Source organism: Cucurbita pepo, chromosome LG10, assembly GCF_002806865.2.
Source record: "Cucurbita pepo subsp. pepo cultivar mu-cu-16 chromosome LG10, ASM280686v2, whole genome shotgun sequence".
Classification (NCBI taxonomy): Eukaryota; Viridiplantae; Streptophyta; class Magnoliopsida; order Cucurbitales; family Cucurbitaceae; genus Cucurbita; species Cucurbita pepo.
In genome coordinates, this window is record NC_036647.1 from 4,707,705 (window position 1) to 4,719,215 (window position 11,511).

The 11,511-nt window shown below is 37.8% G+C and overlaps 2 protein-coding genes across 2 annotated transcripts; one reads left to right on the forward strand and one right to left on the reverse strand.

Moving 5' to 3' along the window:
* The first annotated feature begins 1,092 nt into the window (after positions 1-1,092).
* LOC111803375 (ATP-dependent RNA helicase A) lies at positions 1,093-1,723 on the forward strand. Its single transcript, XM_023687741.1, has one exon. The coding sequence runs from the start codon at positions 1,132-1,134 to the stop codon at positions 1,507-1,509; it is 378 nt and encodes a 125-aa protein (XP_023543509.1). The 5' UTR covers positions 1,093-1,131; the 3' UTR covers positions 1,510-1,723.
* Positions 1,724-2,223: 500 nt separating this feature from the next.
* LOC111803373 (protein STRUBBELIG-RECEPTOR FAMILY 3-like) lies at positions 2,224-7,529 on the reverse strand. The gene is made up of 16 exons (XM_023687739.1): positions 6,886-7,529; positions 6,606-6,735; positions 6,455-6,526; positions 6,300-6,365; positions 6,145-6,216; positions 5,175-5,246; positions 5,038-5,109; positions 4,886-4,951; positions 4,702-4,767; positions 4,159-4,532; positions 3,588-4,057; positions 3,243-3,514; positions 3,043-3,169; positions 2,828-2,964; positions 2,580-2,736; positions 2,224-2,491 (listed from the first exon to the last, which is right to left on the reverse strand). Exons 1-16 carry the CDS (start codon positions 6,983-6,985, stop codon positions 2,429-2,431), a joined length of 2,316 nt encoding a protein of 771 aa, XP_023543507.1. The 5' UTR covers positions 6,986-7,529; the 3' UTR covers positions 2,224-2,428.
* Positions 7,530-11,511: the final 3,982 nt, after the last annotated feature.

Sequence of the window (11,511 nt, forward strand, 5' to 3'; positions counted from 1 at the left end):
AGAAGAAAAGGGGACAGAATAAAGCAAAATTATTATTTAAAAATAATAATAATAAATAAATAAATAAATAAAATAAAATAAAATGGTTCTTCACATGGCGAAATGCGACAAAGCTGGTGAATTACGCGCCATGGCTGACACCGCTGCTTTGTCCCACCACCACACTCCGACACTCAAAAGATTCCATGTTTTATTCAAACACAGTGCTGGGCCGCTTTTGTGGGCCGATTTTGTGGGCCTCCAAGCCCAAGTCCAATTTCACTTATTTTCTAATATATTTTATTTAATTAAAATAAATAAAATAAAAATTAAGGAATGCTCATAAATGAAAATATAAAAAAAGTCAAACATTTAAATTATTAATTTGATGAAAAATAAAAAGGAGAAGAGCTTATACAGCTCATGTCTTAAATGAAGGAAGCAAATGTCGTAATCAGTGGTTGTAGAAGATGAAAAAATTAATTATAATTAAAGTCTTAATTTGTCAATTAGCCAATAAAAAAAGGAATATTATTAATTAAATATTTATGTTTAGCTTTTAATTCTCAAATTAATTTCATATTTTCCCTTAGGTGCTTAATTCGATTAAATTATCATATAATTAAATATGAATTTCATAATTATTTTTTTATTTTTTTAAAGGAATAATTTCTCTTATAATTCAAATATTTTGATTTTGAAGAATACATATTAATAAATGAACTTCCCACCTATTTTATTGTTACATTAAAAATAAAAATTAATTATTTGAAAGTCACCCATCAATAGTTGTCTAAACCCAACGTCCCACGTTCTTCGGGTTCGAAGGACTCCAGGGGCAAACTACTTACTCTCCCTAGTCGTCTACCTACTCATGCTCGTAGCTTGTGTTCGACGAACACGACTCTCCACAATGGTATGATATTGTCCACTTTGAGCCTAAGCTCCCATGGTTTTGCTTTGTGTATTCTTTGATTATAAACTCATAACATTTACTTAAATTAACCCATGTGGGACACTTTCATCAAACAGCTCGTGTATCTCGACGTGATAACGAACAACGTAGCTGAGTCCATAAATGAAGACCCAACTGCCCCATCAATACCATCTTCTATAAATTCAATTTCTACATTTCTCCGATCCCAAACAACCATGAATCCCTCCCTCCTCATTTCCGCTCTTCTCCTCGCCGTTCTCCTCCTCTCCCCCTCCGCCTCTCTCGCCGCCGGGATGTTCGAACCGGGCGGCGGATTTGATGACATACCCGGCTTTCGGAAAGGCTGGGACAAGGGGATCGTCGGTGGTGGCTACGGCGGTGGATACGGCGGACCCAAAGGCGGTTACGGCAAGGGTGGAATCATAAGGAACACTGTGGTGTGTAAAGAGAAAGGTCCTTGTTACAATAAGAAGGTGACTTGTCCGGCCAAGTGCTTCTCCTCTTATAGCCGATCGGGCAAGGGATTCGGAGGCGGCGGCGGCGGCGGTGGCTGCACCATCGACTGCTCTAAGAAGTGTATTGGCTATTGTTAGAGAGGGGCGGTAGTGGCGGCGGCTTATGAGTGTTTTTCTTTGACACGGCCGCCGGTAGCCGGAAAAATTATATCTATAATTAGCAGCTGTACTAGACTGATATATAAATTAATTATAAGTTATATTATGTAACGAATTTAATTTCCATGCTTGGTTTTGAATTTTGATATATCCATCTGTCATTATAGATAATAAAAAGGCAACAATTAATTCACAATTTTTAAAATTAAAAGAATTAATGTGGTCGTCAACTGCAGGAAGGTATGCAGCTTACTTAGACGCTACTGGTGGATCATATGTTCACACCTATATCTCTAGTGATGCTTCGACTTGCGTTTTTATTGCTCATGCTGGGTAAAGAACTGAGAAGGGTTTGATCCTCAATCTACTATTGATCCCGAATCTACTATTAGGCCCTGCTCGCTTTGTTTATGCTCCTGTCGGGACTGACTTTTGAACCAAATCGACATCCGCTGAAGATATTCCTCTCCAGGCTAATCTGGATACCAAGCAAGTATATCCCTGTCTAATTGGAAGACCCCATTCGGAGGATCAGCATACTAACCTTGTATCAATCACTGCACGCATTATCAATGGAATGATTAGCTAACTTTGGTCGGTGAAGTTTTCCTCACGGTTTACTCATCCTTCGTTTTTAACAGGTCAAGCTATTGGTTGCGATCAACGGGAGTTATGAGTTTCCAGATGACGATAAAAGAATAAATAAATAAATGTTGGTATAAACCTAAAAGAATATAGGTAAGCATATAAACATCATTGTACAACGACAAGAAACTAATCAATGAGTAATACACATGAAACAATGATTAAAACAATTAAAAACATGCCTCCTCAAACATTTTGGTACACCATGAACATTTTGTCGGATCTTCTACCCATTTCAATTCCTGCCTTTCTTCTACACCATTTGTAAGAGTTCCTGTACAATTTCCGAGATCGGGGGTCGAAATTCGGGCTCTCTCTGCCAAACGGTTGCCCGAAAACATCAGTAAGTAGAACCAAATATTTACGTTAGCTTGAAACAAACCAAAAGTTGCTAAGACTTTTACCATTATACAAGACGAAATAATATCGGCGAAGCGAGATAACGACTTAATAGGATATGTGCCCTTAAGTGATGGATCGACCATTCTCGATAACGCATCAATATCATGTAGCCTTGGAATAGCCCATCGAACAAGATATTGCTCTCCTCGAGGCAGTGTTCTAGAGTTTCACAATCAAGTAAGAACATAAATAAGAGAGCTATATTGATAAAATGGCAAGCTAGGTCGAGATTGATCTAAGAATCGCATACCGATCACACGACTTCCGACCAGTGAGAAGCTCTAGCATTACAACTCCAAAGCTAAAAACATCGCTTTGGTACGTGTAAGTTCCCGACTCAAATTCCGGAGCACTATAACCATGAGTTGGGAGAAATCGTACAGACGACTAAGCGATAAAATTCGTGTTAGCAACGAACGTTTAAACAGGCGTTTCAACTCTATGCTCAAATTAATAGATAAGTACCTGATTATCAAGCAGTGTAGCAAGGCCAGAGTCAGAGAGCTGTGCTTTTAGCTCATTGTCCAGGAGAATGTTAGCAGACTTAAAATTTTGGTGCACAATTGGCGGCTGACAGGCCTCATGTAGATACCTGTCTCACAACAAAAGGAGATAACTCAATATCTTAAAATCGGTTTAGCGAACGGGGTTCTTCATGGACTTACTCGAGGGCACGTGCAGCTCCAAGTGCAATCCTCACGCGCACGTTCCACGAAAGCTTTTGATGCATCTCCTTGTCGACGTGGAGTGCTTCATAGAGTGTGCCATTTTCGCAATACTCGTAAATGAGTAGATATTGTCCATGCTCAGCACAATAGCCCTTAAGCTCCACAATGTTATCGTGCCGAAGTTCGCATATATCAGACACGAGGTTGTGAAATTCATCGTCGCTCCAACGAGTCAACGAGGATCCATCCAGTTTTTTAACGGCCAAAAGCTGAAGAAAACACGAAAAGTAAACACGATTATGACAAATTTTGCTGCAATTCAAAGTGATTAAATTATCTTACCCTTCCATTTGGTAGTTCAGCTCTATAGACACTACCAAGCATGCCTTTCCCAAGAAGATTATCTTCAGAGAAACTATTAGTATACTGCTGAAGCGACGCGATCGTGAAAACTCTTAAAGAACTCGTGTTTAGTTTTTTAGGTACTCGACTAGGTACGTCGGCTGTCACAATTGGTTTTGCAATCTCCTGAGTTGAAAGGAGCGAAAATGGAGGGGGAGGAGGAGGTCGTGCAAGCAACTCATCTATGTTTATGCTCGAACTCTCCGTATAGTCGTCACGGAAACTCATATTGGAGGCATCTTTTCTCTTCCCATTTGCGTCACGTCTATCACGAAAACTCTCCGTATGGTCTTCACGAAAGCTCGTATTGGAGGCAAATGGGTTTTCGTGTAGCTTTGGGGAGGTATAATCCATTATTCTATCCTTCATCCCGTCTCTATCAACTGGCTTAAGAGTGGTCTCCCTTCGACCTTCAAAAAACGAAAACAAGGTCTATAAAGTCAGCTTCCACGTAACGTTTACGTAACATAGTAAAAAGTTAAAAGAAACTAGAGAAAGATGGGGTTAGTACCTTTCTCCACGTCGTCAACGTCAACCGAGGGCTTCGTGAGTTTCGGCTTATCTTTAGAACCCATATCAACATTTTCACGAACCATCTTCGTCTCTTCTCGATGCTTGCTTCTTCTTTTCAAGCATACCGATAAGAGAATACAAGCTCCCAATGCCACTAATATTACTGCTCCAATAATAACAATCCCAATGATCCGCTTACCAGAGAAAAAACTCCTTCCTCCATCGGATTCAGGACTCCCTGATGACAATGGCTGACCCGCACCCGTCTGTCTGGTTGGTCGTCCCGCAGTAACAGGCGCCACAGCAAATGGTGAAGGGGCTAAAGCAGGTGCAGATGGAATTATGGTAGTATTAAAAGGGTTTCCATCTTTTCTGCATACATAAACCGACGCAATTGATAGGATATAATACTTCGAAGACACGGTAAAAGCGAGTTAACTAGAAACGAAGAGAAAAATAAGATATGAATCATGAAACCCCCTTCGGAAAACGCATTGGCTTTCACTCGACGTGTACAAGGGAAATAATCATTATAATTCACCTGAAATTTGGAATGCCCAACAACTTCGGAGGTATAGGTCCAGAAAATAGGTTGTTCTCTATATTCCTGCATGGCAGAGAGTAAAATACCATTCACTTCAGAAAAACGACACGATCCTTTATTCAATGTGATGATAAAACAAGAACGGAGTTTTTTCAGATCATAAATGAGGAGAGAATAGTACAAATCCGACAACGGAAGATCCTGTAGAACATCGAGCATCCCAGAAAGTCGATTGTTCTGCAAGTGCCTGAAGACCGAAAAGTATATATGTATATAACCACACAGTAAATGCAAGATATGGAGAAATATAAGTTCTTACAGAGATTAACTCACAATGTAGTAAGGGAGAACAAATCCGCCATGGAGGGAGGCAGCTGACCGCTCAAGTTGTTGCCCGACAAGTCCCTGAGAATAGAAGACGATCAAACGCTAACTTCGAAGAGGCTATCGAGTTAAACGAAGACACTCACAAGTTGTTCAAGCCATTAAGCAGCTGGAAGACATCAGGGATTGCCCCGGTAAGAAGGTTGTTGTTTATTGACCTGAGAGACAAAGTGGGCAGGCATCATAATGAGAATGTTGACTAGAAGATTATCTAAAGACGGGCACTGAAATTGTAACGGTCCAAGCCCACCGTTAGTAGATATTGTCCTCTTTGGTATTTCCCTTTCGGACTTCCTCTCAAGGTTTTTAAAACGCGTCTGCTAGGGAAAGGTTTCCACACTCTTATAAAAAATGTTTCGTTCTCCTCCCCAACCAATGTGGGATCTCACAATCCACACCCCTTCAGGGTCTAGCGTCTTCGTTGGCACTCGTTCCTTTCTCCAATCAATGTGGGACCTCCCTATCCACCCCCTTCGAGGCCCAACGTCCTTGCTAGCACACCGCCTCGTGTCCACCCCACATCGCTCGGTGTCTGGCTTTGATATCATTTGTAATGGCTCAAGCCCACCGCTAGCAGATATAGTCCTCTTTGGGCTTTCCCTTTCGAACTTCCCCTCAACGTTTTTAAAACGCGTCTGTTAGGGAGAAGTTTTCGAGAATGCTTCGTTATCCTCCCTAACCAATGTGGGATCTCACTATCCACCCCCCTTCAGGACCCAGCATCCTCACTGGCCACTCGTTCCTTTCTCCAGTCGATGTGAGACCTCCCAATCCACCTTCTCCGAAGTCTAGCGTCCTTGCTAGCACACCATCTCGTGTCCACCTCCGGCACATCGCCCGGTGTCTAGCTCAGATACCATTTGTTACAACCCAAGTCCACCACTAACAGATATAGTCCTCTTTGGGCTTCCCCTCCAGAACTTCCCCTCAACGTTTTCAAAACGCGTCTACTAGGGAGAGGTTTCCACACTCTTATAAAGAATACTTCGTTCTCCTCCCCAACCGACGTGGGATCTCACATAACTCATAACAAAACGTGCTCGACAACAAACTTACAGGTCCATTAATTGTGTTAGAGAGGCAAGTGCAGAGGGAATGCTTCCAGTAAACTGATTAGCTGATAAAGAACTAAACAAAGAAAGTGACCATGTTAAATACGCCAGAAGAGAAGCATTACAAGATGATTAGCACTGAGAGAAAAAGCAACATACAAACTTCTTAGTGTAGCAGGCAATGCAGATGGAATAATCCCTCCAATATGGTTATTGCTAAGATCTCTACTCCATAAAACAATACAAAAAAGCTTAATTAGACCCATCATTAAGAACCACATTCACAATGGATTCACAATGAAGATGAAACTTACATTGATATTATTGACTCAAATTGGTCTAAGCTAGTGCCTAGCTCTCCTCCCAAATTCAAACCACTGAGTTGTCTGGCAAAAGCAAATAATTGTTCCATTATTAACAGAGAAAACCAAGTTAGCTAATGCAGAATGAATTGAATTCACATACATCGCTGTTATATTCGAGAACACACACTCAACCCCTTGCCACTTCTCCCCACATGGATCACCTCCCACAAGAATCCATCCTCGCAAAGGAGGGTAGCCAAGAGCAATAAATAACGCATTGATTGCAGCAACTAAAAACAACAAAACAAGTGAAGAGTAAGAACAAGAACCAAAAGGCTAAGGAGGTTACTATTTTCAAGTATTATCCATATGGGTTTTCTCAGATTTTTCAGATAACCACACAGAACAATGGAAAAGAACTCTCTAGATATCTGCCTTACCATCACGGAGGTCAGTATCTCCAAGGCAAAAAGGGTTGGTGAAGAGCAAGAGCAACCCAATTAAGATCTTCATGAACAAATTCCAATGAGAACAACCCATTAGCTAAACAGCTCTACTCTAAATCCGACTTGAATCCTGTGGTTTGTTTTGGCCGCCAATACTTAATCTAGGGTAAACAATCAGCCAATCCAGAGCTAACCCTCTTTCAAAAACAGCATCCAAATACAGATAAGAAAAACTCCAAAGCATCTAAGATCAAAAACCCACAAACCACAATGGAAAAATGAGGCAAAGAAGCACAAAAATCAACAAAATGAAGAGATGGGTAAGCCTCCTTAGCCAAACATGATGGGGTTTTTCTCTTCCTTTTTCCAGAGACGAAAAGAGACAAAGGAATAAGGAAAAGAAACAAACAAATACCAAATAGAACAAATGCAAGTAAAGTAGAGAGAAGAGGAGGAGGAGGAGGAAGTGATGAAATGGGCTCTCCCTTCCAAGCTTTTGTTGCCTTTTTTTCTCTTTGAATTTGAGCACTCTGTTCCAGCAGAGAAGAAATCAAAAAGGCAGATGCAGAGATGGAAAGCAAGTGTTTAAAACGAAAGTTTGATTATAATCCTTTGTTTAAAAAGGACCCAATATATGATTCTTTATGCATGTGGGAATTCGACACTTAACCACAAAAAAATTGGGATTTTCAAAGTTTATTTGTATTTTTATTTTATTTTCTTTTAATTTTGCAAACGGTCGAAACCCTAAACCGGGGCCCCACCTCCTATCCCTTCTTCGTTAAGGTTTTGCCTTTCCAACCACCCTAATCAGCGGATGGTATATATAATATATTTCTTTTAATTATACTCGCACAATATATTTCTTTCTCTGCTCAAATTTAAATTCTAATTTAATATTTTTTTAATTTAATTAATTCCCGATCAGTAATAAAAACTTAAAATAAATGAAAGTTATTATCTACGTAAACAAAGTGCATTTTCTTTGGTAAACGGTCAATAGCTCGTGTTGGTGTTAGGAATCACGATTCTCCACAATAGTATGATATTGTCTACTTTTTCTTTGGTAAACGCTCAATAGCTCGTGTTGGTGTTAGGAATCACGACTCTCCACAATGGTATGATATTGTCTCGTGATCTTCCACTAAATTAACCAATATGGGACTCACTCTCAATAATCCTCAACAATCATCCCCTCAAACAAAGTACGTTATAAGCCTCCCCTGAGGCTTATGGAGCTCTCGAATAGCCTCCCCTTAATCGAGGTTCGACTCCATTCTCTGGAGCCCTCGAACAAACTACACCCTATGTTCGACACTCTAGTCACTTTTGACTACACCTTCGAGACTCACAATTCTTTGTTCGATATTTGAGAATTCTATTGACATGGCTAAGTTTAGGGCATGACTCTTATACCATGTTAGGAATCACGACTCTCCACAATGGTATGATATTGTCCCCTTTGAGTATAAGCTGTCATGGCTTTGCTTTGGGCTTCCCAAAATGCCTCGTACCAATAGAGATAGTATTTCTCACTTATAAACCCATGATCTTCCACTAAATTAACCAATATGGAACTCACTCTCAATAATCTTCAACCGTTGGTTCGTGAGGATAGTTTTCGCACAAAACATAATAGAAAAACTCGTATTGATATGTTGGAATAGTGTCTTTACTATGACAATGTTGGAATTATTAGATGCCAAATTTGAACTGACCGTCACAATTTCGATAAATTTATTTGCAAATATAACCAGTTAAAACATGTGCACCTATGGTAAGTTATTTTTTGTGCCTCTAATATATAATTATTATTGAATAGCATTGGCAATCATTTAATTTTAATATATGATTGATAAATTAATGATAATCATAAAGTATCTAAATAGAAAATATAAATGAATATCACTTACATGTACTGTTAATTCGTTATAAAGTTTATTTTGTGGTGATTAGGCTTTTGATTATACAAATTTTAAATTATTATATGGTTGGTTTTAACTTACAAAACACGACATTAATCAATGCTGTCTGAGTGTCGGCTGTTTGTTTATGTTTTTTTTTCTTTTTTTTCTTAGTTTTATAAAATTAAAATTTTAATTTTTTGTTAGCAGATTTCTTCCTTTTTTGACAGAAAAATTGTTGAAAAAATAAATAATATACATTGTGTGTTTGTCACGTTAAAAGGCATAATCTGCGTATAATTATGAAATTAGATGCCAAAATATAAAAAACTAAATAACTTTCCACTTGAATTATGGTTAATTAGATTACCTTTTTTTACCAAGATAAATATTTGGTGTGCTGGATGATGAAAGTCCGACGTCAGCTAATTTAGAGAAAGATCATGAATTTATAATTAAATAATACTCTCTACATTGGTTTGAGACATTTTGGGGAAGTCCACAACAAAGTCACGATAGCTTATGCTCAAAGTGGACAATATGATATCATTGTGGAGAGTCGTGTTCATCTAACATGGTATTAGAGTTATGCCCTAAACTTAGCTGTCACGAGAGCTTATGCTCAAAGTGGACAATATGATACCATTGTGGAGAGTTGTCTTCATCTAACATGGTATTAGAGTTATGCCCTAAACTTAGCTGTGCCAATAGATTTGTAAATCTTCAAATTTCGAACAAATGACTCCAAAAAGAAAAAGGAGTAGAGGGGAGGCGTGGACAATATCATACCATTGTGGAGAGTCGTGTTTATCTAACATGGTGTACTAAATTATCACTAATTGGTCGTAGAAAACACTATTTTTATCATTTTTTTCAATTGATTAAAATATACGTCTTCGTTTAAGAGATCATAGGTTCAAACCCCATTGATGAAAAATGGAGACGAAAAATCAGATCATCGACTTTTTAAACGGTAATAAATGTCTTGTTCAGTGGTCTATGCTTGACTCATACCATAATTATTTTAAACTGAGCCAATACACGTTATCAACTATCCTTAACATGGAAAGCTAAACCGAAAGCTACGCTGATAAGGAAGGGACTTCAAATTCAATTATTACGAGCGCGATAAATGACAAATAAATGTAACAAAAATCCGAATTTGGTTAGAATAATATAATTTTTAAATATTTTTAATCATTCTATTTATATGTAAAGATATAAACAAAAATGCCTTTTATTATAATTATTTATTAGTTATATGATAGACTCATAATAAAAATGGTACATTTTTTTTAATGATGGGAATATTATTGAAACGACGCCGTGACAATGACATGACACTAAGTAAAGGATGAGAAAAGAAAAGATATGCCTTTTATTCTCCTTTTGTAATAATTTTTAAAATGGTTTTAATTTTTTTTATTTATTTTAAAAATTTGCATCCATTTAGTTTTACTTTTATAAATAAAATGGGCCGGGATAGATGGTTTTGGGCCCATAGCCCAACGACATATCAGGCCATTGGATATAAACGTTTTGATTGGGCCTAGGATTAGGGCTACAGCCCAGATATTAAAAATAATAAAAAAAAATTGAATATATTATTTTATTGGAAAATAAATAGGAGAAATTCACGTGTTGCTCACAGTCCGACCAGTCGCCAGATCGACAAAACGGCGTCGTTGGGTCAATGAGAATGGCTCATAACAGAGACGCGAGTCCGGCAAAGGCGAGGCGAGGATTGAGAAGGGAGCCTCACCGTAGAGACTCAGATGAGAATTCCGGCCGGGGATCTCAATCGCCGGCCACCGCAGGCTCCGGCAGCGGAGAGTCTAGATCTACCCCGAGGCGGACCCAGTCAGTGAGGAAGTCAACGCGGAATTGGTCAACGATGAGTGTTAGTCAACCATTAGCAGAAGAAAACATTATCGTAGATGAAAAATGCAAGACGTACGCTGAGTCGCCTGAAAATCCTCTGGTCTCATTGGAGTGCTTCATCTGAAAAAATAAATGATATTTTATATTATACAAGAAAATTCAATTAAATTTCTAAAAAGGTAAAATGACAAACTTAACCTTGTAAATTAAAATCCTCAGCAATCCAATGGTACCTGCAAGAGGGTAGTCTTGTCTATTGCATTTAGTTTTGAAATAATAAAATTAACAATAAAATACTCTATAGTTAAATATTTACTAGTTTAATATAATCACTTGTGTAAAAACATAATCATGCCATTTAATAATCTATTAAATAATTATATATATATATATATAAGTACAATTTAATTTTACAAGTTCTCACCGTCATTATAAAAGTAATTAGACTGTGCAACTTTATACATTTAATGTTACACTTTGAATATAATGCAAGAAGTCGAGGATACAATAAATGTGTTGATTTTAGACTCCATAAACCAATATATTGAACGATGAATGGAACAAAAGAGGGTTTGATGTTCCTCGCCCACAAGCATTTGTCCAAGCTGTGATATTGACTTTTCTTTACATGCTTTAGTTCTAAGCATTAAACGATGATAATATAATTTAAAGTTAGTTTGGTTTGTGGGTTAAAAAAATGAATTTTAATTTTTTTATATGAATAAAAATAAAAATATGATCCTTAATTATCATTAGATTACTGGTCGATAAATATTCATAAATAAGCGATAATATTTCCATTAATCAATTCATATTCAATTATCTCCACGTATGG